General features: G+C 43.3%; 3 protein-coding genes across 4 annotated transcripts; 2 read left to right on the plus strand and 1 right to left on the minus strand.

Moving 5' to 3' along the window:
• Positions 1-5,357: 5,357 nt before the first annotated feature.
• BTF3L4 (basic transcription factor 3 like 4) lies at positions 5,358-13,749 on the minus strand. 2 transcript variants are annotated; one of them, XM_075710722.1, is made up of 6 exons: positions 13,647-13,749; positions 12,368-12,431; positions 11,345-11,458; positions 8,608-8,809; positions 6,746-6,805; positions 5,358-5,870 (listed from the first exon to the last, which is right to left on the minus strand). In XM_075710722.1, exons 2-6 carry the CDS (start codon positions 12,419-12,421, stop codon positions 5,824-5,826), a joined length of 477 nt encoding a protein of 158 aa, XP_075566837.1. In that variant the 5' UTR covers positions 12,422-12,431; positions 13,647-13,749; the 3' UTR covers positions 5,358-5,823. The 2 variants fall into 2 exon arrangements, with proteins under 2 accessions (XP_075566837.1, XP_075566838.1); XM_075710723.1 differs by having other exon boundaries at positions 12,368-12,449.
• Positions 13,750-14,519: 770 nt separating this feature from the next.
• TXNDC12 (thioredoxin domain containing 12) lies at positions 14,520-26,543 on the plus strand. The gene is made up of 7 exons (XM_075711143.1): positions 14,520-14,610; positions 17,321-17,381; positions 23,629-23,681; positions 24,397-24,470; positions 25,030-25,099; positions 25,189-25,272; positions 25,710-26,543. Exons 1-7 carry the CDS (start codon positions 14,520-14,522, stop codon positions 25,787-25,789), a joined length of 513 nt encoding a protein of 170 aa, XP_075567258.1. The 3' UTR covers positions 25,790-26,543.
• Positions 19,157-20,553, plus strand: KTI12 (KTI12 chromatin associated homolog). Its single transcript, XM_075711431.1, has one exon. The coding sequence runs from the start codon at positions 19,157-19,159 to the stop codon at positions 19,868-19,870; it is 714 nt and encodes a 237-aa protein (XP_075567546.1). The 3' UTR covers positions 19,871-20,553.
• Positions 26,544-26,775: the final 232 nt, after the last annotated feature.

Raw genomic sequence — 26,775 nt, forward strand, 5'->3', positions numbered from 1 at the left:
TCACATGCCACAGCTTATCAGCTCACAGCACAGGCAATACCTATGCCTTACAAGACATAGTGAGCTCTACTGAACCCCTATTTCACAATTAGAAGTTTAAAAACAAACTGCAAGTTGCAGTATCTGACCAGATCAGTCACCCAAGGCATCAATACGGAAATTCCTTCCCTTCTTCCCAAACTCAGTATGACTCTGGCAGCAGCACCGCAAGTTCCCCCACACTGTCTTTCCAAGACAAGCCTCGAAAGCAGAGCAAGAAGCAGCAGCAGGGTTAAAATGCTAGTTCAGTCTGCGAGGATGATTTGCTTGATGGTTGTCTCTACCAAGCCTGCCCAAAAGGACTGCATGCAAACGCTTTCCTTTTGAAGCGAGGTTACCATTTATTTCCCAGAAATTTAAAGCTAGCTAGCAGGTGGTAAGGCAAAGACAACCAACATGGGCCCCAAAGCTACAGCTTCCTCCGCAGGCACCCACTTACACAGAACGAACTGTGGGACCTACAGGTTCAAATACAGCCACCATGGCTCAGGATGCAGTTTCACAAGCTGGCTAAGCCAACCAAAGCAAGCTGTCAGGAAGAGGAATGGTTGAGCTTTTAGCACATGCCAGTACTACTATGGAGAACTGCATGGTTGGACTTCACAGTAAGGTGAGCTGAAACTATCTGAAAACTAACTTTTTTTTTTTAAAGTCATCTACAACCAGTTGAGCAAGTTGATCCAGTAGACCTCAGACATTAGCTACTACTGCTGGCGCTTGGGAAAGCAAAGGAAGGGAAGACTTTCTCCCTAGGTGGCAGAGAAGTCTGAGATTGGTGAAGGCCTTTCAGGGAACTTCACTCTTGGTGTGCAAAGGTCTGGTATCCTGCTGACAATCTGTTGAGATTTTCAGTCTTCACTTACCTATGTCTAGCAATAAATTTGCTTCAAAATTTCCAGCTTCACACATGGCCTCAAAATCAGATCTGATGTTCTCAAAATGTAGTTTGTGCCACATTTCCCAATGTCTGCAGAGAGCTGGTCACACGGTGCTGGCTCTTCTTTGCCAGCTAAGTTGCATTAGACAGAATCTAAAAATACAGTAAATACTTTCTAATATTACTTTTTGACATAAGCCGTTACTATAGCTGCTGCAAGGATGTTGCAAGAAAGGGCAAGAGGTCACATAACTTTTTATTTAGCTGGGATATGTGCACTGAAAGGTCAAAAGGCCTTGGAATATAATTTTTTGTTTCAGTGTTTGCCTTGGCATTGATACTTTATCAAAAGTATCAGAAACAACTTCAAGAACTCAAATGAGCAGATAATCTCCTTTTACTCCAAGGAGGTAACTAATTTAGCATAGTTACAAAATCCATCTGCAATGCGAAGTTCAAGGAAATGCCGCCTAATATTTGAGAATCTGACAGATACCAGGTTGCCAAGAAAAAATTGCATCTGAGCAAGCTGTAGGTCTGTTGTTTAGTGAGAGTGTGTTTAATAGTACTGAAAGCCCACCAAATAGTATGTGTTTATCATGTGGAAGTAAAGTAGCTTTTTATACCATTTGCACAGATGTAGCTCTTTTCTCTCAAGAAGCATCCAGGTTTTGTGTTCATTAATTTACATACCACATACTTATAGGAGGTAGAGCAGTACTCCTGAAATAAAGGCAAACAAGGAACTGGAAGATGTACAAGCTTGGTTTTTCTTGCCAAATACACAGTGCCAGAGTCTGAAATGAAAGCCCAGTTCCCAATAATCCTGCTCTAGATATCAACCCAGACTTCCACCCAAACATACCAAGACAACTGATTTTAGAATTAGTCTCTCCATTTGCTCTGCTTGGCTACCTGAATCCTTGATTAACACTGCAGCCCCCATGTTTTGGAATAAATCCATGAAGTTCTTCAGTGTCTGCAAACTGGGGGGGGATTAAAGAAAAAAGTTATTGATGGGAAAGCAAACAGTTGAACATGAATAACCATTCCCTGTATTGCTGTCACTTACATAAAGTTGCTATGGCTAGTGTTGTGATGTGCTCCTGCTCTGCATCACTTCATTTGCTCAAGTACAAAACATGGACCATTTAATTAACCTTCATCTCCAGAACAATCAGTCTGTTCACTTTGCTGAACAAACCAGCACTGTCTTAAAGTAATAAAAGGAGACTAATCTTAAGGGCTGGTGGAGGAATTCACTCACTTGCCTTCCCCTACGGGGCAGTTTGCTCCAACCCCTCTACATCCCTACTGTTGGGGCAGCACAGTCTGATTCCAGGGAAACTTAGGAGAAGCCTTCCTGGGACATCTTACATAGAGCAGATTTACTGTGCTGTTTTAACTTCTTCAGTTCTTCCTGTTAACAGCAATAGACTGGGCAATCAATACACTGCTCAGTAATTAAATCATCTGCAAGACCTCCAGTGCTTGTTTTGTACACACCAAATCCAAAACATTATTTGTGAAGATCCTGGCAGAAAGGAGTTCATAGCAACTCCTAGTTCCCATGGGAAGCTGACAGATACTAGGGAATTGTCAACATATGTCAGTAAACTTCAGTAGTTCTAAATTAATCCTTACCATTCTTGTGCACTCTCCAAATATTCCTACATAACACAAGCTGGAGAAGAAAATTCACCTGAACTCTGTTTTTCCTCAAGGTCTGTATTGTATGTTAAATATTCTTTCTAGATCAACTCCTTCCACCTCACCAACGCTGTTGGTTCCAAACTTGTTTTCTTACCAAGTGCTGCACAAGATACCTCTTACCAGCACTCAGTACCAAGTCACCAACGTCACTGGCTGTACTGTAATCTCTGCCATCCATCATACATGAGCTTTTTTTTTTTCCCTCCCATAGAGCAAATGCACCACAACTGCAGGTTTTTACAGACTTGCTCTCCTGCCCAAACAAGCCAGCCAGTCCCAGCTTCCCCATCCATAAACTAGGGAACTCCACAAATCTACTAGCAGCCAGGGCAGGAAGACTAGCATTTGCCAAGTTCTTGATTCTTTGGTCTTCACTGATTCAGCTTTGATTGTCTCACATACAATCCAAGAGATGTTTCAACTTACTTTCTGCTCTATCTTCCTATTTTCAAATCACTGCTAAGTTCTTTAGTATGTCAATATCTTTAATATGTCAGCAGTGTTTAAGTAGTGAGCAATTAAGCACAAGAGTTTCAGAAGTACAGTGGTTATTCTGCTTTGAGCCAAGCAAAGAACATTATAATGACCACCTTCACGTGGGGAGTTTTTATTGTACCAACACTCCCCAAAACTACTTTTACTAACTTTGCATTTCCATCAGCATGTACAAACACTGTTTGAGTTATACCATGAATAAATACAAAGAAAAAGAGCTTTTCCCACAACAGCCTTGATGGGTTACTTTTAATTAAAATCAGTTTAATGATTGATAAGCTCTAGTATTTCCAGCAGCAAATCATAAGTGGTTGACTGTTTCCAGATACAGTGAAAAAACTGAAGATAATATAACTACATAAGCTAGCATATTTAGTTAAGTTTACTGGTTGCCAAACATAGGAAAAAGTGAGGGTTTAACATGTAAATTGTCATGACCAAGAACAAAAAATTAAATTAGTATTTTGTAGGAATTAAAGTTCAACTAGATAAACTTATGGAATTGTTGCTTCCAATACTTAATCTCTCACAAAATTACTTTTGACATACTTCCTACATCAGAAACCAATGAGCACAAATTTTCAGTATCTGATTAGTATTTAGGGGGAGGGGATGTCCCATACATAAACTCAGTACAGTTGCTACTTTGAAAGGTTCTTCACTCATGCCCCTTAAGCAAATGGAAGAACACTGCAAATACCTGTTTCCTAGTATCCTTCATTTGCTTTTTGAGCTTACAGAGGCAGCAAAATGCAACAGTGTGCCCGTGCACACATTACTGAAGTCATCTCTTCCTTATAAACAGAATAAATGCATCTGCAGCTGATTTAAGATTAGCCATACAACAAACCAGTTTCATTCAATGCCACAGGGAAACAGGAGAGTGGGTATATGGGAGTGTGAAATCCTAAAGCTCTAACAGCATCCTCCCTAGTCCTGCACATATCCTCAGTCGCTGTCAGCAAGGATGCAGTGCTGTCTGAAACAGCTGCTGCATCCACCTGTCCTTCCTCAGCTAGTACTGGTGGGAGGAAGAGGAGACAACACACAAGAGGGAGCATTTCCTCTTTTGTACTGTTATTTTATTTTGTAGTAAGATCCATGTAGTATATAAAATGTAACAGGGAAAACTGAACAAAGCCTATAAAATAAATGGAGAAGTTCAGATGACGAACCGCTACAGCTCTGCTTTCATGGTTTATGATGTCACCAGAACCCATGTACTGTTTACCTTGTACTTTTACAGTTCTCTAGCATATGAACCTACATAAAAAGCTGATATGTTCCAATTAAGCCATAGTTAAGTGTATGTATAGATGCAGAGGAAAAAAATGGCTTTCTTAAGCCACAGCTGCCCTTGACACAGGTTACAATGATGTCTAACTATACTGTAACGCACATTACATCAAGAACCTTGAAAGAGCCTCTGAGAAAATGGGTTCACATTAAGCAAAGGTCATAAATACTGCACTGTACCAACAGTACCTCCCAATGTCCTCCTTATGCCCGAGGAGCATTTGTGGTTTTTAAGAAGCTACTACATAGATGACACCAAACCTAGAGGTAGGTTATAGGCAAAGGTAAGTTACAGGCAAAAAAAAAAATACCCCTTTAGAGCCAGTCATTGTACAAACTGCCCAGCAGGAGGCAAGGCAAAATGTCAAAAACTCTTTCCTCCCACCTTAAACATTGCTCACATGGTGCATTTAATTCCTAGTGCCCTAAGAATGACAGTGGATCATCAGCTGCTAGTAAATGCAGTCATGCCAAGAGAACAGCTTGAAGTTATTCAAGCAAAAATCTGTTAGTGTGCAAAACTGGTGCACTGGACTGTTACCAACTAGACCTCCAAGTTTAGGAGGTGACCTGATGGTAGAGAACCAAGGTGTTTGTTTTCCTTTTGACATGGGAAATACTCTACGTAATCAACAGGAGAACATACTGCTAAGCCTACATGGAAGGAGTCAAACAACAGCTTGTCTCAAGGTTAGAGAGACAAGGGGAGGGGGGGAAGAAAAAAACCCAAAAAGTAGGGAAAGGTTGGGCGGGGGGGGGGGGGGGAAGCACACTCTTCTGAGACCAAGTTTTCTTTTTTTAAAAGTTACTGTACCAAACAAGCCGGTAAAACAGCTCACCTTCGGTATCATCTGGGATCAACATAAGGTTGATAACAATTATCATGTGTACATTCCAACAGGGATGAGAAACACATCTGCAAGTACAACAGTTAACAGCAAATTAAACCCAAGTTTTAATGGTGTAATTCCTCCAGGTCACAAAATGTGGACAAAATTTTAATCTTAACTACCTTCTGTGCACTATTTGGTGATAATCAGAAAGTAACAATGCTGAAGATTCATTTTATTTCTACTTCCAAAGGAAAAGGGGAAAAGGTTAAATAAGTGTTCTCCAATTTGTTCTCCACTATATGTACACCCACACACATACACACACGCACATGCACACACCCCTCAAACTGCACTGACATTTCTTTTTGACCAAAAGAGTAGATCCTGGGAGTAAGTGCAAAATGCAAAATCAACTGACAGAAAATGCTGAACAAACAGCATCATAAAAATACAAAATATTTATATTACTGAACTATTAACAGATGATGTTCTCTGTTTCTTTAAAACTTTGGAACCACATAGCTGATTTCTTAAATCTAGTCCATGCCAGCTTCCAGAACTATTAATGGTTTAGTTAGCTTCATTCTTTGATGCTTCATCAAAGTTTTCTACGAGATCTGAAAGAGATGAAGATATTTAATACAGTAATGCCCAGTAACATTATCTTCATAAGTTTAATGAAAATGCATATATTATAGGAAGTAGTTCTTAACTACACTTATGTACACCATTTTTTATGTACAGATTTCAAAGGGCTTTGGAAAATAGGGCCTGTTTCAACATACACAAAGAACTAGACATACAGGAACACTGGGAAGAGTCGAAGTTCTAACATGAAGTGATTAAATGCCGATTTTCAGAGGTGCTCTACTAGTTGCAGTTGAGACTTGAGCCATCAGCATTCTTTAAAGAATGCCTGAAGTTAGGCACCCATTAACTGTTGCACTCCAGGAAACAGAAAACTTTAGTGAACTGAATTTTTATGCAAGGTCATGAATATATAAAGCAGCGCCAAAGCATGAGGAATTGAACCTCTGAGTCCACCAGTTTATTGTTTTAGCTAATACACCATACTGATGGATACAGAAGAATGTGGTGATTGATGGACAAACATTTATTTATTGAGAAACTTTCAGACACTGACATAAGCTTTGTTTCTGCTACTAGAGAAATAAAAATCCCTACCCCAGACTCTGATTTAAAGACAACCCAATGACTAAGCCAATCATGTCATTTTGCAGCCCTAAAACCCTATTTGGATATTTAGATCACCTGTTCAACCTCCCTGAAAAGTGTTTTAACCTATTTTCACTTAAGAATTAAGCAATTTGCACAAGGTAAACCTTTTTTTGAAAGCTGGAATCCAAAGTCATCAATGTTGTAATGCTGCCCTTAGCAAGTGGGAAGGATAAACACATCAAGAGCTAAATATTTAAATGCATGAGCTAAAATATTTATACGTTAAATGGACAATACATGTGTATGTACCTACCTGGGACATCATCATCTTCTTCATCAATATCTTCAGATTTTGGTGCTTTACTATCCAACACTATAAAAAGAAAGTTGGTGCTGAGTTCTCATTATAAAGAATTAAGGACAATCACACAACAAAACAAAAAACATAGGGATAAAAAAAAAAAGAACGCGTTTCCCCAACCCCCAATAGTGACAAACACACAAGTGACTGGGTATCACCAGTAATCAGCATGACCACAAGGTCTACTTGTGAACATTCTTATACCAAAGTATCAGCACAGCCATTTTCAAATGCTTTGGGGTATTAAGGCAGAGCTAGTGAAAGATCAAATGATACAGAAAAAACACAGTGTGACTAAACTTTCTAACTTAAGTCATGTGTTTCAATGCAACAATAATGTGGTACCAATCAAGGACCGACATATCATACGATTTAGTTACCACGGGGCCACAACTGTAGGAAAAATTATTTCCATATCAAGGGTCCTACACCAAACCTAGTCTTCTGTAAGTCATGGAAGTTGGAACATGCTACAAGTTATCTAGAGAAATGCAAGAACTTAAAAAATTAAGTATTTCTTCTCATTGGTCTGACTTCCTGTACTATGTAAAGAAAGCATAGTAAGTATCTATTGGTACCAAGGTTGTATCAAAGAAATATGCTTATGATGATCCATTTTCTGAATTTTAAAGGTTATTTTACATATTAATTTTAGCAAAGAAGGAAAAATAAACCCTTTACTTTCAATTAAACTCTGAACATGAAATACAGAAAAAATCAAAACTGATTTAGAATGAATAACTATTTGTTGAAAATATTAGAACAGGTAATGTATTTTCCAATTCCAAATACAGACAATTGCAACATGTCCAATTACAGTCTAATGGTCATAACAGTATAAACAGTATAAACATGAAAACCAAACTTTTTTGATGTCCAACTTCACCAGGGCTTGATATCAAGAACTAGTTTTAGACAATACACAATGTGAAATATGAACTCTGAGACAGCTACTTGTAATGAAAAGTGTACCTGTTCTGCAGTCTAAGAAAGCTTTTACAAATTCTTATCAAAGTCAACGGACTGATTACTTGCATGCTTTAAAGTACGTTCATGTTCTGATTTCATAACATACACCACTGAAAGAATAAATTTCCATCTATTCTTAAATTACAAACTTGCTTAGGGAGAATAGTTGAGACTTCTCCAAAACATGCTACAGTGCTTCCCCAAGGAGGGTATTACTCTAGAAAGGATTATCCCCAGACTCCATTTCTTCACTGTAAAATTACAGTAATAGTTATACCACATATATACAAGCACCCCCCCCCCCCATGCTCACATGGTTTTAAAATTAGTAGAAAAATAACGAATAACATCAAAAACTTTATTTATTTTGAATCAAACCAGTCTTGGTTTAATTCCAAATAGAATTATAGAATACAAGATAAAGAACGTGTTTCTTCTCTATAGCCACAATAGAAATATGTTTTGTATGAATAAAGAAAACAGAATCGATTCCCTGACAAAAAGAACCTGCTGAGTTTTTCCCAGTAAAAACTTGAACCTGCTTTCCTCAGTATTTTGTCATACACAGTTGTACACCTGGAATCACAGCATGCCTGACTCACCAGATTTTTTTTTTTTTTTTAAATCAGGGCCTGCCTATACAGAATCTTGAATCAACAAGGAAAAAAAAAGATTTTTTTCTTTTTTCCCCACCACTATATTTCCACAACAGTGGCAAATAAATAAAAGCACATCTGCTTTTGATCACTTTTTAAGTCACACATGCTACTGTTAAATGTGGGTTAAAATTTTTAGTAGCTCATATGTTCTTTAAATCAGTGATGAAAGATTCCAAAGAGACCTACCTTGTCTTGGGAATTGTTCAGCTAACTTCCTGAGACTTGTTAAGCTGTCAGCACCAAGCTGGCTTAAGATGCCTGGAAGCATTTCTGTGATCGGTTTAGCCTCTGCATGACCAGTAATTGCAAAAGTGTTAGCAGAGAGGGAAGCTTGAACCTTGGGGTTGTTGAAGTGAATAACTGTTCCATCATCTTTTATCATGTTCACCTGTTTAAACATATTAATAACTTTTATCAAAATGATGCAGCACCTTGTTGAACAAGCATGATAAATTACCAATTCATATTTAGATTTAAAATAATGTAAAAAAAAAAAATCACAAAACTAGTACTCCTCCTAGACAATAATTAACAATGATAAAAGCATCTGGAATTAACATCGCCTAAACTGGAAGTAAAATATAGGTTAATGGAAAATATGGATTCAGACATACTATATGAAAATGCAGAATTCAAGAGCTATGGTTCCTTCATAAAATACACTTATCTAAATATGAAGTAATAAATACGCATGGATTATATGTTATCATACAGTTCATGTATATTTTTAACAAAGGCAAAAAACATACATAGGTTAATAGATTGTAAGACATAAATGAGTTAATATCAGGCATGTTGGAGGGGGTGGGGTGGAAAAACCACCAAAGCCTTCAGCTCTGTGGTAACTCTTTACAAACTAAAAACACTAACAGAAAAGCCCTGCCACACCAGTTTAAGACATGGCCATTCACAGCTATCTGTGTCACCTATGAGGAAAACATTATTGTTTCTGCAGAGGAATTGGCAAAGGCACAAGATTCACAATCTGGCCTACTTGCTGAAGCTGCCCAAGGCAAGGATGCTTCCTGCACATACACACACAGAACTGGAGGTTCATGTAACTGCACTAGAACAGGCTTCTATGCCTTCGTAGTAAGTCTTAAAAGAGTCATCATGGAGTAAGTACATCATACAGTGATCCTGCCTTCTTCCTCTTCCTTGTTGTTCTGAATCACCAAGAATTAAGTTGTACAGCCAGTATAGCAGCCTGCTTTGCTCCTACTGTCAAAGTTTATACTGGCATATATGTATGGGGTTTACTTTGTTTTTTAACTTAAAGGAAGACAGAATGGGAAGTTAAAAAGGTTTTGCTTCTGTGCATGGCTAAACTATGGTTAAGTGGAAAATAATTTGAAAAAAACCAGTAAACAACTACCAAACAGTAGTAATAAACTTATGTCACAAAATTCTTAAGTATTATTTTTAGTGAAGTTACAGGGAGAAAACATAAATTTGGGAACTAAAGAGGAGATCTTAAAATACACAAGCATCTAAGTTACAATGTCCACACAGCAGAGTTCAAAATATGTTTTGAACAGGAAAATCAGGTGTGCTACTTTCCTGCAAAATGAAAGGATGTCCTGTCCCTTACGCATGGGGAAATGGTAAAGGCTTCAAGCACTGTCATCCTCTTACTTAAAAGCCTCTTTTAAAAACCACACAGATGAGCTACTAATGTTTGACTCAACATTACTAGCCTCCCCAAACTCTTCTATCTACACAAAGTTTATCAAGGTCAACTTGTGTCCACCTGAATACAACAACATACTGCAATTATGTACCTAGCTACGCAGCTAGAAGCATACTGCATGATCTTCCTTCACATCAAGACATTTAAAATCCTTAGTAACTGCACCTGAATAAAGATCTTATGCTGGGGAGGGTGGTGGTGGTGGTGGCGGCAGTGGGCGAAGAACAAGCCCCACAAAAAACACCAAACAGAACAAGAACTGTCTTTCTTTGGGTTCATATAGCTCAGCATATACATATCAAGCTTCAGTAAACCGACAAATTGAATTGTTTCTGTAGCAGAGGTATGAAAACTTACACAAAAACCAGACTGCTACTCTGAATCTGTATTTGCCTTTGGAAGAGAGGTATGCACTGAGGCACCTTGCAACCCTGCTTAAATTAGTTATCACAGATTAAATATTATGTTGCTTTAACCAAGTACTACAGTAATATTGAGTTCATGATGAAGCAACACCTCCTCCTCCCACATAAGCGTCACTCTCTACAGTGTTACGGAAAATGTCAGTGTTTCAGTTCATATTTTATATATGTAAAATAGACATATTCAAGGAATATCTGAAACCTTTATATTCCTACTTACATTAACACAGAAGCTGGTTCTGTAAAGTCTTTGCCATGTTGTAAGAACTGTCATCTCCTGTGACTACCACAAACAATTCTGGTAATTTTCATGGAGTAAAAGGACCTAATTTTGATCATACAGACTTGCAAGTTCTTACTCCAGGTATTTTTAAGGTTTTCTTTATATTCTGCACCACACAACCCTTACTTTAGATGTGCCTGTGCAGTACATGTGCAATTACTGCTCTTCTCTTTAAAAGTAGGTAATCAAGTTCATGAAGTCAAGAACCAAGAGAAGTTGTGTTTTGCAATGAACACAAGACACACACACAACAGCTTACTAGCTTCTCCAATCACTATTTAGCCAGCAGAACCTTCTCCCTTCTTTCTCTAGGTATGCATGCATTAATGTAAATGAGACAACAATCAATTAAATAACTTTACCTATCAGTAACCAGACCTGTAAGTTTGAGGGGGAAAAGAAAACCATTGTTAAAAAAAAAATACCCTAAACCAAAACCACAACAAACCAACCAACCAAAACCAACCACCATGAAAACAGCACAGTGAAATTAATTTCAAACAGGAACCACTTATTTTATCACTATACCTCTTCAATGCCAGCAATGTTATTTACTGCCAGTTTTTTGAGGGAACTCTGAAGTTTTTTGTCATCAGCTGTAGCTGTTCTGTGCACCACCTTCTTCTTTCTGCGAGCTGTCCCCTGGAAAAGAATCAAGACACAGAGGTCAGCTATTCTCAATATCTCACCACACTTTTGAAAGTCATACTGCACTCTGAGCAACCTATCTGTAAGCTATCAGAAAACTCTGCAGTCAAAAATGCTTTTCATCTTACTTCCCCTTCAGCTACAGTTTTAACTGTCAGTCTCAATTTTAAGGTTTTTCTTAAGTGTAAAAGACCAAAAAGACACCGAACAGCAGCAGTATTTTTCCCTTCCCACAAGCTAGATTATAAAAATACTACTTAATAGTAAGCAATATATAAAGAGTTTCCCCAAGAACTTTATTTTTTCTAAGATGAAGCACAAATAGAGCTATTTAAGAAGGTCACACTTTTGTACCCGAGTAATTAACATTTTTAAACTGTTCCACAGACAGCAATTTTAAAAATTCCTACTCTGCAAACTTTAGTACAACCCCGCCTAGGGTTAGGAGATGAACAGCCACACTGAACAAACTACATGCCTTGTTTTGTCATATTAGCTACCTGCTGGCTCAGGGAAAAGAAACAGCTCAGTGCAGTCAGATAAGCCCTGGAGCTGACACAAACTGCCCAACAGGCAGAAGAGAAAGGCAGAACTGGAACAACCAACAGGTAAGCTTAGCTTGAGCGTTCACAGGTCACAACAAGTCACTGAATTAAAAAGAAAGCTTACACACTGAGGAAACTACTCGTCCAGCAGTTGTGAACCGAAAGAAAAATCGCATTTCAGGTAGCAGTACTACGACCCAGATCACATAAAAATTGTATTTTTCAGGCCTCAAATATATGTATTTTTTTTCCTCCCTCCCGTGAACTAAAGCCTATGTTCCGAAAAACAAATTTCGGAGATGTTTCTCCTTCAACCTGTAAATTACAGGAAACAGTGCATCTCTGATGGTTTTCTTACCTTTCCTCCTATTCGGACCTGTGCTTGAAGCTTGGCCAGTTTTTCTTGGTTCATAGTGCTGCGTCTAAAGAATAAGAATGAGCTACAAATACACATTAACTATCAAAATACTAAAAAAAAAAAGTTTTCCACAGTCCACTTTAAAAGTAGTCTTAAAATTGCAGCGAGTTTTTAAACTTGTAGAAAATTCACCAAAACAGCATATCAAATAGACATAAACAAAAAGCTTTAAAGCCACACCACCTAAATAACACAAAGTGGCCCACCACTGCTGTCTGCTTAGCTAAGTGTCTGTACCACGATGAGCCAAATCAAGAGGACATTTGATTTTGCCTGTCTGAGGTACTAACAGTGAATTTTCAAGTATGCTAGTTTACTCTTGGAACCATTTGACTTAACTACTGACTCAGAACAGACCCAAATCAGCACGTACAGCACGAGTGCTTCTCGGAAAACACCTTTAGCTTTAACAGAGCCCAGGGAGAGACTCATCACTACGCTACTTTGAATACTATCTCCAAATAATTAATCTCTGATACTTTTTAACTAATAAGCCAGCTCCAAACTCAGTGAAGTTCACGTCTTGACAGATCTCCTATACGAATCTCTGGCAGCTATTCATCCAATTCAATGACTAGGAAAATAGTCAAGTTGCTTCTCCAACGAGTCAGGTGGGACCTTTAAAGACTGGAACACCTGAAAATCTGTAATGGGTGAAAAAACACCTCAAGCCTTCCAACACAAGGAAGGTATTTCGCTGCTCTGCCCTAAGAAGCCATCAGCGACTCCCTAAATGAAGGGGAAACCCCTCTCTGCATTTGCATTGTGCCGGGGAAGCGACGGGATTGCCGCGGGCGAGCAGGGACCCAGCGAGGCCCCAGCACGGCCGGGAAGATCACCACAGGGACAGGGACTGCGCCGGGGAGGCGGGAGAAGGGACTCGGGCCGGCAGGGCGGCTCGCTAGCCACCCCCAAAGCACGGGGAGCGGGAGGAGACAAAGGCCCCGTCCCTCTGAGCCAGGGCAACCGCGGTCCCAGGGGAGACTCGCGGGCCACCCGAGCCAGGGCAGACCCCACCACGCCGCGTCCCGGCGCACGGCCTCGCTCCTCTCCTCGGGGAAGGGCCGGCGCCCGCAGCCCCGCCACGGCCCAGCGCGGCGGACGGGACGGCGCCGAGCTACCGCGGCGCCGCGCCCCGCCCGCGCCGCGGCGGGAGGAGGCAGGGGCAGAGGGGGCCGCGCCGGCGGAGCGGTGCCGGCGGGCGCGGGGAAGGTCTCACCTGAGCGCGGCGGAGCCTCCGCAGCCCAACACGCGGTGAGAACAAGATGGCGGCCAAGGAAGGAAAGAGAGGCGCACAGAGAAAGGAAGCTTCGCGCCACGTGACAGCGCCAGCCCGCCCGCGGATTGGCGGCGCCGCGGAGCGACATTTGCATAGCGGCGGGGGCGAGGGGGCGGGGAGGCATGCGCGCGGCGCGCGATGCTTTCTGGGAGTTGTAGTCCCCGGGGGCGGGCAGGACCCCGCGCCTCAGGGCCGGGACCGGCCCGGGAAACCCAAACCCGGGGCGCGGCGGCTCCAAACGCGTCACCACCCACTTGCCGGCGCGCTCTCCCCCTTGGCGAACCCTCCTTCACACACGAGCGCTTGCGCTCGGTTTTACCTTCCCAACCAGCTGGGCAGCTCTTGAGAGCAGTGGGACAAAAGGGTTGATTTGGGAGGAGAAAATAAAACCGGACACCCCCCCCCCCCCCGCCCGCCTCCGCTGCCTGCTTCCCCCCTTGCCGTCTGCTCCTGCCAGGGTAACTCTTGATTTTGTTCAGGGGAGTAACCAGAGGCTTGGGGAGCCGGCGTGACTGATGTACTCCCGCCCAGAGGCCTCGGCTCTCTGCACGCTGCTCTGACCGGGCGGGAAACAGGTGACCGCCCCCCGCTCCCCCCGAGGGCCGGGGAGAGACCTCCCCTCCGCAGCGCTCTCCCTCCGCGCCGGGAGCTGAGGGCGGCGCACCGCCCACATCCGCCTCACATCACTTCCTGGCCTTTAAAAAACGGGGAAAAAACGGGGGGGAAAAAAAAAAAATCACCTAAGCTGGTCCCGTCCCGTCTCGGAGGTCTAGGGGCCGTACCCGGGGTGCCGCTGCTGCCCGCGCCGACACCATGAGGGCTGAGCCCGCGGCAGCCTCCATCTTCTGCCTGTGCCTGGTGCTGGCGGCCTCCGCAGCCTCCGCCGCGGAAGGGCTCGGAAAGGGTCAGGCAAACGTTTTCTTCGGGCTTTCCTCTCAACTTCTGCCGTTGCCGTGAATGGGTGCGCCGGGGCCGGGCCGGTTCCCACAGCCCGCGGCGGCGAAGGGGGCGCGGGGGGCGGGGGTGGCCTGGCCTGGTGCTGCCGTGGCGGGTTAGGGGGAGGCCGCCGCCTTTTGACTTTTTAAAGATGAGGGGGTCTTTAAGCGGTCTTTGCCGTCGTGGTTCTGTTCCGGCTAAACCCCGAAGAGCTTGCCTTTCGAGGGGCCCCGCTTTTACGTGGCGAAGGCCTGGGGGGGCGGGGGGGGACGCAGCCCCTCGGTGCCCCCCGCCCTGCCTGGGGCTGAGGTGCCCGGCCCGCCCTGCCCAGCCTCCGCCGGCCCCTTCTGCTGGCGCTTGGCAGGCGATGAATGGCTCTTCCCTCCCGCCCTCGGCTTCCCTTTTCCTTCGTGACTGCTCCTCACCTCTCCTCTGGCTCGCCGAGGCCGCCTTCTGTCATTGCCATGTCGAATAGCCTGGCTCTGCCAGGGTACGCCAGGGCCCTGAGCTTCACCCCAGGTGGTGGCTTTAGCCTGTCTTAGAGATAAATCTCCTCTTCAACTGTGTCCAGGTTTGGGCCCCTCAATACAAGAAAGACATTGAGGTGCTGGAGCGTGTTCAGAAAAGGGCAACAAGGCTGGTGAAGGGTCTGGAGCACAGGCCTTATGAGGAGCAGCTGAGGGAACTGGGATTGTTTAGCCTGGAGAAGAGGGCTGAGGGGAGACCTTATCGCTCTCTACAACTACCTGAAAGGAGGTTGTAGTGAGGTGGGTGTTGGTCTCTTCTCCCAAGTAGTTAGCGATAGGACAAGAGGAAATGGGCTTAAGCTGCGCCAGGGGAGGTTTAGGTTGGAAATTAGGAAAAATTTCTTTACGGAAAGGGTAGTCAAGCATTGGAACAGGCTGCCCAGAGAGGTGGTGGAGTCACCATCCCTGGAAGTGTTCAAAAAATGGGTAGACATGGCACTTTGGGACATGGTTTAGTCTAGTCTACCCTTGATTGGTTTAGTGTGGACTTGGCAGTGCTAGGTTAATGGTTGGACTGGATGATCTTAAAGGTCTTTTCCAACCTAGACGATTCCATGATTCTATGATTCTATGATTCAAGGCTGGTAGTAGCACAGCTTGGTCAATGACAGCAAAGCTTCATGGTGTGGATCCCAGACATTCCCCTTTTGTTTTACAGTTAATTCCTCAGATGACTTTCATTCAAAAGAAACACTCCGTAATGTGTTGTATAATGCTTTTAAAAACATACTGAAGCTAACCACAAAGTGGGGTTTAGCTGAAAAAAAGAAAAGCTTTCAAAAAGTATTCCTAGTTAGAACAATAGAAGGTTTTCCCTGTTTTAACATGTTGGCCTTTGAATGAAATAGCTGACGTGTCAATATTCTGAGTAGACACGACTTCTGCTAATCCAGCTGTTTTTTTGCTCTGCTACGTTCAGCTGGTGCAAACATAGCCTTGTGTCTGAAGCTGCCTCTGTAGCTGATACGTGTGTGTGATTGGACATGGACAAGTCATCCCCACCTTACTGCTAGCACAATTAAATATTTGATGTGTTGCATCATATATGTTCATATCAGGAGAGAAGATAAGGTAATAAAAATACTGTGCCAACTGTTCCAACCTCCCAGATGCTGACCTAGGGTGCCATGAGGTTTCGCTGACCCTGTTCTTGGCTTTCTCCAGGTTCTTTGCCATAGCTGTCTACTGGAGACAATGTCCACTTTTCCCTGTGTCAGCACTGGGCAGCCTGTGGCTCCTGACCCCTGTGTAGCTCCCAAAATCTGCCCCCCTCAGCACCCTGGGCACTGAGGGTTGCTGACTAATCCAAACCCTCGGCATTGGGAAGGGGCAAGCCAAGGCTGATGTTTGGTCATCCAGCAGAGCCCTGCGTTACTGGAGCGATGAGACCTCTGAGGAGGTCTTCCAAGGGAGTTCCCCTACAAACAGTTCCCAGATCTCTTTCATGTCAGCTCTCCACATGGCTCAGCCATGTGAGTTGAGGGTAGTGCTGTGTTGGCCACAGGGTCAAAAAAAAATGGCAGCCTGTGCTTTGCAGTTGTTAAACATACGTTCACTCACTCTCTTCTCAACCGACATAGCAAGACTTGTTATCTGGGTATGGGATAAAATACTTCCTGCATTGTTCAGTCACTGTAACATCCAGAAACCCGGGTAATGGTGTTCTTTCTCACTCTTCGATGCTAATTGTCATCAGCAGTAATACTCAGCATAATAGTTTTAGGGCAATTAATGATCATATGCTTAAGTTTTGCTTTAGTTCACGTTCAGTGGGATTTAGGAAGCCAAATGCTGACATGTTTAATTTGTCACTAATCAGTTAATAAATGTTCACAGATTGAAAAAGAATGGGCAATAATCAGCAGGCTCTTCAATTTTAATCTCTGTTTGGGGGATTTTGGTGTCATTTGCATATATATAAAAATATTCATGAGTGTGGTATGGTTTTGTTAATTAATTTCAGTGGGATTCCTCATAAGACTATGTAGGTTGTAAGTATTTGCAGAAGTCTTTCCAGGACTGGGATTATAGTTGGCTTTAAAAAAAAAAGAATGTAAAATGAGTTGAAAATATTCTTAAGGGTTGGACTGTTTTCATCTGTTAGTTGACATGCTGAATTATACACCATTTATAAACCCTTCTCTCTGGCAGGTTTTGGAGATCATATTCATTGGAGAACGCTAGAAGATGGGAAGAAAGAGGCAGCAGCCAGGTATGTTACCTAGCTTTAAAGACAGAAAAGTGTGTTTAAAAACATTCACAAAGATTTTGTATCGATCCTAAACTTAAGTGCAGAAAATAGTAATTAACGAACATGAAGGTGGTTTAGGAGACTGTTCAGATCCCTGTAGCTTATTAGAGAGAAAATACAGCATTTTGTTAACTGTGCTGAGGCATCACCTAGGTTTAATGATTGAAGTTCTAGCATGTCTTTGAAGTGAGAAGAAAATATTTTTTGACTATTTATCATAGTAAAGAAGGATACAATCTCAAACCCACAAATGCATGTTTAAGCAGCACTTAATCCCCTCGAACTCAGCAGTGCTAATAGCTTCTGTAAAATTCAATGTGCCTGTATGGATGAGGCCTCAGTGTGAGATGAGTTATTTTGTAACCATCTGCAGAAAAAGTCTGAAAGTTTCAAACTGTAGTGAACTGATAAGTTGTTCAGGTAGACAACCCAGAACCTTTCTGGGTTAAGCTTAAACTCTGAAAAAGAAGATTGCCTCTATGAAAAGGCAAAAAATGACATCTTGACACATTTTTTTTCAGAATTTCTTCTGTTTCTTGTTAAAATGCGAGAAGGAAAATTGTATGCTTATAAATTCTATCTGTATTTCTAAAATTATAACCTAGATCTGACAATGCTGACGTTAGTAGAAATTCATTATGCCTTCCAGGTTTGCTGTTCAACTGAATTTTGCTCTCAAACTGATCCATCTGGTGAGTTCTACACTTTAGTGTAGACACCAAATTAACCCAGATAGTACAGTTCAGAAGTCTTACAAGTGTTTATAACTGGATATTTTAGCATTTATTTGATATACCTGTCCAAAAAAAATAGACAGTTTCACTATTCGCAGGAATGGTTGTAGCATTACTTTGCAATGAAGCAGAGGAAATTTTAAAATGAGGCAGAGGAGGGAGGGAGGGTGAGCTCTCAGGTTTAGGCAGTGTGAGTGTTTCAGCACAGAAACAGCCCCAGAGCAAGGAACAGGTGTAATGCACGCTCTCTCCTTTTGTGGCCAAAACCACAGACCTGCTCACTGATTTGAGTTCAGCAGCATTTAAGTGTTAGTGAATTGAAGAATTGGGAGAAACCACCAGCAAAACAAAGATAAGCAAACCTAAAAAGCAGATTTTTGTGCTGACCTTAGGTCAGGAGATGAAAAATTATACGAAATTATCTGTTATGCAGCGAGTGAGATGCATCAGAGCCGGCGGTCAAGGAAGTTTTTCAAGACTTTAAATCGATTTCCGTTCTGTAAACCGAAGCTGGATGTGTCGGAGACGCTGGAGACTGCTTGGTTTTGAGTTCCCTGTAGGCAAGGGTGCATACGGTTACGGGCGTCTGGTTCTGGGGCAGCCACAGTGCGGTCGCGCTTCTCGGCAGGACGGCGTCCCCGTGCCAGCCGCGCCCTGCAGCGCGGCGATTCCCCGCAGCCCCGGGCGCCGGCCGCCCTCGGGGCCGCCTGCGGCGCTCGCCGTGGGGCTGCGCGGGGGCGGCCGTGGCGAGCCGCTGCGCCGCGCCCTGCCCCGAGCCCGGGGAGGAGCGGAGGGCGCGGGGCTGCGAGGCGGCGGGGTCGGGGGGGGCTCCAGGCGAGGCCGCCGCTGCCCGGCGGGGCCTCCCGCCGTGGCGGCTCCGGCGCAGGCCGCGGTTGCCCGGGCGACCGCGGGGGCGGGCGTGTGGGCGTGAGTGACCCGAGCGGAAGCGGTCGCCGTCGCCGTCCGGGTCAGAATGGCGGCGGGGCGGGCGCGGCGGGGAGGATGCCGCTGGTGGTGCTGTGCGGGCGGCCGGGCAGCGGTAAGAGCCGGCGGGCCGCGGAGCTGCGGGCGGCGCTGGGCGGCCCGGAGCGGCAGGCGCACGTCGTGGCCGAGGCGGAGGGCGGCCGGGCGGCGCTGCGGGCCGAGGTGGAGCGGCGGCTGAGCCGGCGGGACGTGGTGATCGTGGACGCGGGCAACGAGCTGCGGAGCATCCGCTACGAGCTGTACTGCGCGGCGCGGCAGGCGGGCACGGCGCGCTGCCTCCTGCACTGCGCGGGCGGCGCCGACGAGCCGCCCTTCGAGGCCCCCGACCCGCGGAACCGCTGGGACCGGCCGCTCTTCACGGTGCACGGGGAGGAGCCGCTGCCGCTGGCCGCCATCCGCGCCGCCCTCTTCGAGAGCGCCCCGCCGCCGCCGCACCGCGCCACCCGCACCCAGCCCCTGCAGTCCAGCAGCTTCCTCCACCACCTCGACCGCGTCACCCAGGAGGTGCTGGCCGCCGTCATGGCCGCCCAGAGGAGCGGCGCGCAGCCCGGGGAGCTGGTCCGCGTCCCCGGCGTCGCCGAGGGGCTGGTGCTGAACCGGCCCGTGAGCATGGCCGAGCTGAGCCGCCTGCGGAGGCAGTTCATCAGCTACACCAAGATGCAGCCCAGTGACGAAAACTTGTCCCAGTTGGCCAGCATGTTCCTGCAGTACCTGAGCCGCAGTATCCAGTGAACCCTGTCACCTGTGCCGTGCACAGCGGTGGCCGCGGTCCGGTCCCAAAGTACTTGCAACAGTAAGAACATGCCTTCCAGCCACAGACCCTGCAGAGCTTGGGCCACACCCGTTGCATATCAGATCTTAGAATCATAGAATGTCTCAAGGTGGAAGGACCCGTAAGGATCATCAAGTCCAACTCACATGGCAATAGCAGCTCTGGGAAGACGGATGCCATGCCCCTGCAGCAGCTGAGCAAGCTATACTGCTAAGAGGACCTGTAGGGAAGCTGTTCTTCCACCCCCACACTCTCCCCACTTGCATCCTTCAAGAAGGAGACCTACTGTTGCATCCCCAAGCAAGTGAAGTCTCCTATGGAGACCTAAACCCCAGTAATCAAGTAATGTCTGAACATGAAAACGCAAAAGCTGGTGGCCATAGGGAAAACTTTTCCCCTCCACATTGGCATGCGTATGTCTTGAATAAGAAGATAGTTTTTGCAAGGCTGTCTCCAGATAATGTCAAACTGCAGAACACACTTTGGGTCTAGAACTGGAGCAGGCTGTATTTTTAGGATCTGACTGTTTCAGAAAATCTTACCGAAAACTAAGAGATAGATTTGCAAACTGCGCAACAGAAGGGTGCTGGCTTAGCAAACTCAAAACTTCTCCGTTTCGGGTTTAACAATAAAATGTGTGCCTTAAATGGAGTAAAGTCTTAATTTACCTGCAGGACTATTTTATTGAAATAATTTGCGATGTCTTTTCTCTGCAAGGTCATCATTAAACACCTTTAAAACCACTAATTGTTTATGAATGAGTGCTCTCATAGGAAAAATGAGCTAAAATGACAGTGTCTGTTCTGGGTGGAACTCTCCCATAAGTCTGTACCAGCTGTGATGGGTAACTTAGTTTTGTGCTTAGTTTCAACTAATTTCGGTCTTTGCTATACCACGTATATAGCTTAGATAAACTTCATCCCTCATTTTAATAAATTGTGGCTTTAGGTTTTAATTGTATGTGTAGTGCTGCCTGGGAGGAAATGCTAAAGTGGGGCAGGAAGGGTTAATTCAGTTACAGTGGCTGTTTATCTGACATACCAGCTGCTAGGTGGATTTACACATTGCAGAACCGAGAAATGACTACAAAAATGTTTTGATGTAAATAAGTTCATTTTCCCAGTCAAAGAGAGTAAGGCTGAGAAAATACATTCAGTATCTTTAAAACTTCTGTGAGTTCTCACTGGCTAAGTGTTGGCATTTCAGGACTGTGAGCACTTCCATTTAAAATCTGCTTTGAAAAAATCTCTCTTAACTTTAAAAAAAAAAAAAGTGTGCTGCAGTACTGTTTACCAGGTGATTGAACTCTTCTGACATGAAGCACTGATCCTTGATGATAAGAACAATGTGTATTTTCCAGACTTAAATCAACCTCTCCTCAAGAAAGAGGCAAAATCATGTTGGACTGTATGGAAACAATGAAAAAAAAAGTGGGTTTTCATCATCAGGGAGAGGACGCTGATGCAATACAAGCTTTACTAGGGAAACGTGTATTCTTGCTCCTTACTGCAGAGTCCTATGTAAGGATTGTAACATATTGGTTAGTTATAAATGGGAGACTTCTGTTTGAACTACTCTAAATGTTAACTGCTTCCTCTCCACCCTTTCCTGGTTCTGAAGGCCAAAACTGAATGCTGCTAAGTAGAGATTTCCTTTTATATCTATCTACAGCTAAAAAACTTGTACTTCAGTTCTGCTAGTAATTAATTTAGTTGCCGTCATGTGCAAAGGTGTTTGTAATTTCTCAGTCTGTGAGAAATTTGCTTCATTTTTAACCCCCAAAATGGTAACAGAGTTTACAATAGCAGAAAGCTCAAACTTTGCTTTGCTTGGCATATCCTGGAAGAAGTATCCATGTAGTATGTTCTCTGTGTGTCTGTCTTGATTCCTTCTTTTCCTTCATCTAGTTTTAGGCTGTTCTTACTGTTCTGGAAGCTATATCATTATTACTAGCTTCCCTTAAATACTCTGTCATAGCTTAAGGGGTTTACTGGTAAGAGAAAAGGGATGAGATACCCAGTTCTTAGTCTTTCTTAGTTTATTGCCCTAGTCAGCTTTCACCAGTTCAGCTGTTGGATGGTAGAAACAATTAAAGTGTTAGTAAGGCCTTCCGTATGCAGAAAGCACGGAGGTAAGTGTTGTACTACCTGGGTGTGCTCAAGAGCAACAAAAGTCACCTGTAGTTGTAGCGTTTTTCTTGTTAGAAAGGTAAAATTGATGCAAAATAGTCAGGAGCAGTGAAGTGGTGGATTAATTGGATCACCAGCACTAACAACAGGAAATATGTGAAATTTGTAGTGTCTTTAAGGCCTCTGTCTAATCATGTAACGCAGCCTGAATATATTATGAAGGAGCTTAGAGAAATTGAACTTGGTAAGCTTGACTTTGTCAGAAGGTAAAATGCTAAAGAGATTTTTGAAGAGCAGGGTTAAATAAAACATACCTCAGGGCGATGGAAACTTAACCTCTGGGTAGTTGTTGTGGTTTAACCCCAGCCAGCAACTAAGCACCACGCAGCCACTTGCTCACTCCCCCTGCCCCGCTGGGATTGGGGAGAGAATCAGAAGAGTAAGAGTGAGAAACACTCCTGGGTGTAGATAAGAACAGTTTAATAATTGAAATAAAATAAAGTAAAATAGCAGTAGTAATAATAACAGTAATAATAATATACAAAGCAAGTGATGCACAGTGCAATTGCTCGCCACCTGCTGACTGATACCCAGCCAGTTCCCAAGCAGCGATTGCTGCCCCCCGGCCAACTCCCCGCAGCTTATATACTGAGCATGACGTCATATGGTATGGAATAGCCCTTTGGTTAGTTTGGATCAACTATTCTGGCTGTGCCCCCTCCCAGTTTCTTGTGCACCTGGCAGAGCATGGGAAGCTGAAAAGTCCTTGACTAGCATAAGCAGTACTTAGCAACAACTAAACATCAGTGTCTTACCAGCGTTATTCTGATACTAAATCCAAAACACAGCACTATGCCAGCTACTGGGAGGAAAATTAACTCTATCCCAGCCGAAACAAAGACAGTAGTATAGGTAGTAAAGGTCAAGTGAATTATTTGGGAAGAGAGAGAGAATAATAAAGAATAGCTTTGGTCCTTTTGCATTGCACTTTATTTAGGCTGGAGGTCCACACAGGCCCCCCCTCCTCCTCAGTCCTGGCACTTGTCACGTTTGTCACAGATTTGTTTCAGCATACCAACATGTAGGAAACTAGCCTGGCAGCCAGAGGGTTTGCCAGGTTACTGTGTTTGATTATTGCTCAGCGGAGAGTCTTAGTCACAGGAGGTGGCTGAAACATACAGATCGTAGTGGGGAGCGGGATGGGTGTATGCCTGTCATCCACTGGAGTGCGTTAAGCAGCCACAAAAATCCATCCTGAGATCTCTCAAGCTAAACAAGGTGTTAGTAACCACTCCAGTAAAAAACTGCATGACCAGTTGTGTATCTGAGCAAATCTAAACTAATAAGAGCAAACTTTCCAAAGAGAAAGTCTCCTCCTCTACAAGACCAGTTACTGGGTGGCAGTTATAATAAATTATTACTATACATGTTTTAAGACTGGAAAACTTTGCAAGACAACCTTCAAACACAGCAGAATCTCTTTACATCTCTCTTACTTTCCGTTATATTTAGCCTTTGTAGAAGTCTTGACTGTTAAAACATACATGTAATAGAATTTGGATTCTTTGACAATTTTTTTTTTTTTTCAGTGGTTTGCCTCTTATGGTTATCATCCACAAGTCCTGGTGTGGAGCTTGCAAAGGTAAAGTGTGTTTAATACTAGAGCTCACTGAAATTTCTAATGAACTTTTGTATACAAATCATGTAACCATGAGAAACATGAACTTCACATTCAAAATGTAGCTAAAGGTATTTGTATTCCATTTAGAGCAGTGTAATACCACACCGCTTTACCTGTTAGCACTGCCAAAAGCCATCCATGCTTAAAGGCCAGCAAACTAACAGCTGTAATGCTGCGCTTCTGTAGGGGCTGCAATTTCTCCTGCACTTGGCTATAAAAAATGGAACAGAATAAATGATCTTCAAGAATTAAGTGTAAATTGCCTTACTTGCAGCTGGTGGTTCTTTGAATGTGAGGCTTTGTCTCCTTCACTATCACAAACAAAAAGCTGGGCATAATGGCTAAGCTTAAAGGATGAGCTGGTTGAGTGAGAACCGGTGGTTTACAGCAAGCTTTTTGTTTCTGTCGCATTGGTTCAAATATGACCGCGTATGTCTGTTGGCCAGGCTTCATCATATGGCGGCCCAGCAAGGAGTGCTTCAGTTACCTGCTGTTCTGAGCCTGGCTTGAATGGTTTGATACATATATTCCATATACTCACTGCTTATTGAAAAGTACCAGCTCTCTGCAGGGAGGAATGAAGTTGAGATTTTGATGCTGACCTGAAAACCTGAAATCTTTTCCACTGTCTTTATTCATCTCTCTTTTTTTTTTTTTTTTCCCCCGCCTTAATTAGCTTTAAAGCCAAAGTTTGCTGAATCCAAGGAGATCTCTGAACTTGCCCATAATTTTGTTATGGTCAACCTTGAGGTAGGCTGCCCTCTGATTTGTATCCATGTTACTGCCTAGTAATTAAGCATTTGAAATCTTACTTAACTGGTTGTGTCCTGTTTTGTGTACATCCTAAATCATGCACTCCTGAATAGGTATTCAGCATTGATTGATATAGCTGATTGTTTTAAAAAGAATTTTCTTCAGTCTGGTTATTTTAATTGTGTTTATAAACCTGGCTCTCTGCCATTGGCTCTTTAACAGTTTACACCTTGTATCATACTGTTGCTGCAGTAAAGGAATTTACATTCATTCTCTCATGACATATCAAACATTCCTACACCAAAGTGGAGCGTTTAATGCAAGTTGACAGAACAAAAAAAAAAATATTATTTTCACAAATGTTACTTGTGTAGGTAAATACAACTTTCTTTCCTTTCAGAGTGGAAGATACTGCGGTTACCTAGTGTCTGTTCAAGATGTAAATTGCTCAGTGTAAATGGAATCTGAAGGCAATAGCTTGTTTCTTTAAAATGAGTGCTGTGTTTTGTTAGTTACCTTGCTAATATGTTCCCTGTCTTCTGTCTTGCTTTGGTAGGATGATGAAGAGCCAAAGGATGAAGCCTTTAGTCCTGATGGAGGTTACATTCCCAGAATCCTTTTCATGGGTAGGGCATCCACAGCTGTTGTATCCACTCACAGGACTATGTTCTCACTGTTACCACCTAAATTTCCTGTCTGATTTCTTGTTTCATAGACCCTAGTGGAAAAGTCCACCCAGAAATCATAAATGAGAAAGGAAACCCCAGCTACAAGTATTTCTATACCAATGCTGATCAAGGTATGTGCGAAGTAGTTTGAAGTGCATTTTTAGTGAGATGGAACTCTGGGTGTGTCCTGAGTGAAGGACACACCTTCACTTTTGAGTGGAGAAAAATGATGATACTTTACAGCATTAACTGGGAGCTGTGGCTGAGTGAGTGGCGCTCTTATGCCTTGAGGAACCATGTTCAGAATCATGATTCACCTTAATACCTACTATAATGTCTATAAGACCTAAACTTTGTCTCCAGTTCTGGCATGGAAAATCATGCAGTTCGCATGATCCAACTACAAATAGTTGGGAAGAGGGCACAGGACTGGGTATTTTTTTTCCACGGGTTAATTTGTAGATCTACATTCTGTAACTGTGTTATTTTAAAACACTTTCATTACCGGGCCACCTTGATGTTTTCATCTTGAGATTAATAGTTGCTGTCTCTCTGTCTAATCTTTCAGTTGTCCAAGGGATGAAGGAGGCCCAGGAGAAGCTCACAGGTGATGCTTTCAAACGAAAACACCTGGGAGATGAACTATAATGAATACACTGAATGATGCTTTTCATCACTTCAAAACTCTAAAGGAAATGATTAAACAGACCACGAATGTAGATGCACTGGAGGGACATAATTCTCCTGTCAACAATGTTAGGTTAAACCCTGTCTGGAGTTCACACACATACATCAGTTACAGTGTTATCTCCTCCTCTGCCTGGCAGTTTGTACTGTAATGGTTATTTGCAAGTAGGTAATGTGCAAACACATCAGTTTGTGTGTTTGAGCAACCACTAATATTTGGTGTTAAAAGGGAAGTGTGTAGGGCAAAACATTTGAGGACAAACAGTGTGATTGGAGTAACTAGAAGTAGCCATCAGTTTGACGCTTAATCAGGGTTGGATCCCCCTTTTTTCACTGGTATTATGTGATCCCATTGTTTTTACTGGGAATTCCTATGAATGGGGCATGTTCCTGGGCCAGGTGTTTTCTAGACATCCCAAACCATTAATTCTGCCACTAAGCCAAGTAGAATAAATTTCATGAATGTCCAAGTAGCATGTGAAATTATTAGCTCTGCAAACATATTTTTGTGTAAAACTGTGTGTGATTCATCTTTATTTGCCTTTGGGCAGAAATTTAACTTTTCCCTTGTGCACTCACCTTTTGATTGTTCTATCAAGTGAGGGTGGGTTATGTTGAAGCTTTACGGGGGTTCCCCTTTTATTCTTTGAATGTTTTTTGGCGAATGCCTTGCCATCACATTGTACTGTATTTTTGTACCAGGGTGAAAATTAAACCTTTTTAAACATAAGCATGGGGACAGTGTTTTGTGGTAAGGGGCATAGCTTTCCATTCTTAAGGATGGGGAAATATATTTTTGTTTGTATTGCAGTGATTATTAATGTTGAATGTCACAGCTGAAGAAGATTTCTCCTTTTTATAATTAAAAAACAACAGTTGCTTTTCATGTAATTATAATTCAGCCATTCTTACACTACCTATACTGTTGAGGGCAGGGTAATAACTAG

Source organism: Pelecanus crispus, chromosome 5, assembly GCF_030463565.1.
Source record: "Pelecanus crispus isolate bPelCri1 chromosome 5, bPelCri1.pri, whole genome shotgun sequence".
Taxonomy (NCBI): domain Eukaryota; kingdom Metazoa; phylum Chordata; class Aves; order Pelecaniformes; family Pelecanidae; genus Pelecanus; species Pelecanus crispus.

Excerpts from the sequence above, each read along its gene's own strand:
- TXNDC12 (XM_075711143.1), top strand. The coding sequence starts at position 14,520 with ATGAGGGCTGAGCCCGCGGCAGCCTCCATCTTCTGCCTGTGCCTGGTG. Across the intron at positions 17,382-23,628 it reads AAGAAAGAGGCAGCAGCCAG|TGGTTTGCCTCTTATGGTTA; the intron begins GTATGTTACCTA and ends TTTTTTTTTCAG. Across the intron at positions 24,471-25,029 it reads TTGTTATGGTCAACCTTGAG|GATGATGAAGAGCCAAAGGA; the intron begins GTAGGCTGCCCT and ends TTGCTTTGGTAG.
- KTI12 (XM_075711431.1), top strand. The coding sequence starts at position 19,157 with ATGCCGCTGGTGGTGCTGTGCGGGCGGCCGGGCAGCGGTAAGAGCCGG.
- BTF3L4 (XM_075710722.1), bottom strand. The coding sequence starts at position 12,421 with ATGAACCAAGAAAAACTGGCCAAGCTTCAAGCACAGGTCCGAATAGGA. Across the intron at positions 6,806-8,607 it reads TGAACAATTCCCAAGACAAG|TGTTGGATAGTAAAGCACCA; the intron begins GTAGGTCTCTTT and ends TTCTTTTTATAG. Across the intron at positions 5,871-6,745 it reads AGAAGATGATGATGTCCCAG|ATCTCGTAGAAAACTTTGAT; the intron begins GTAGGTACATAC and ends CATCTCTTTCAG.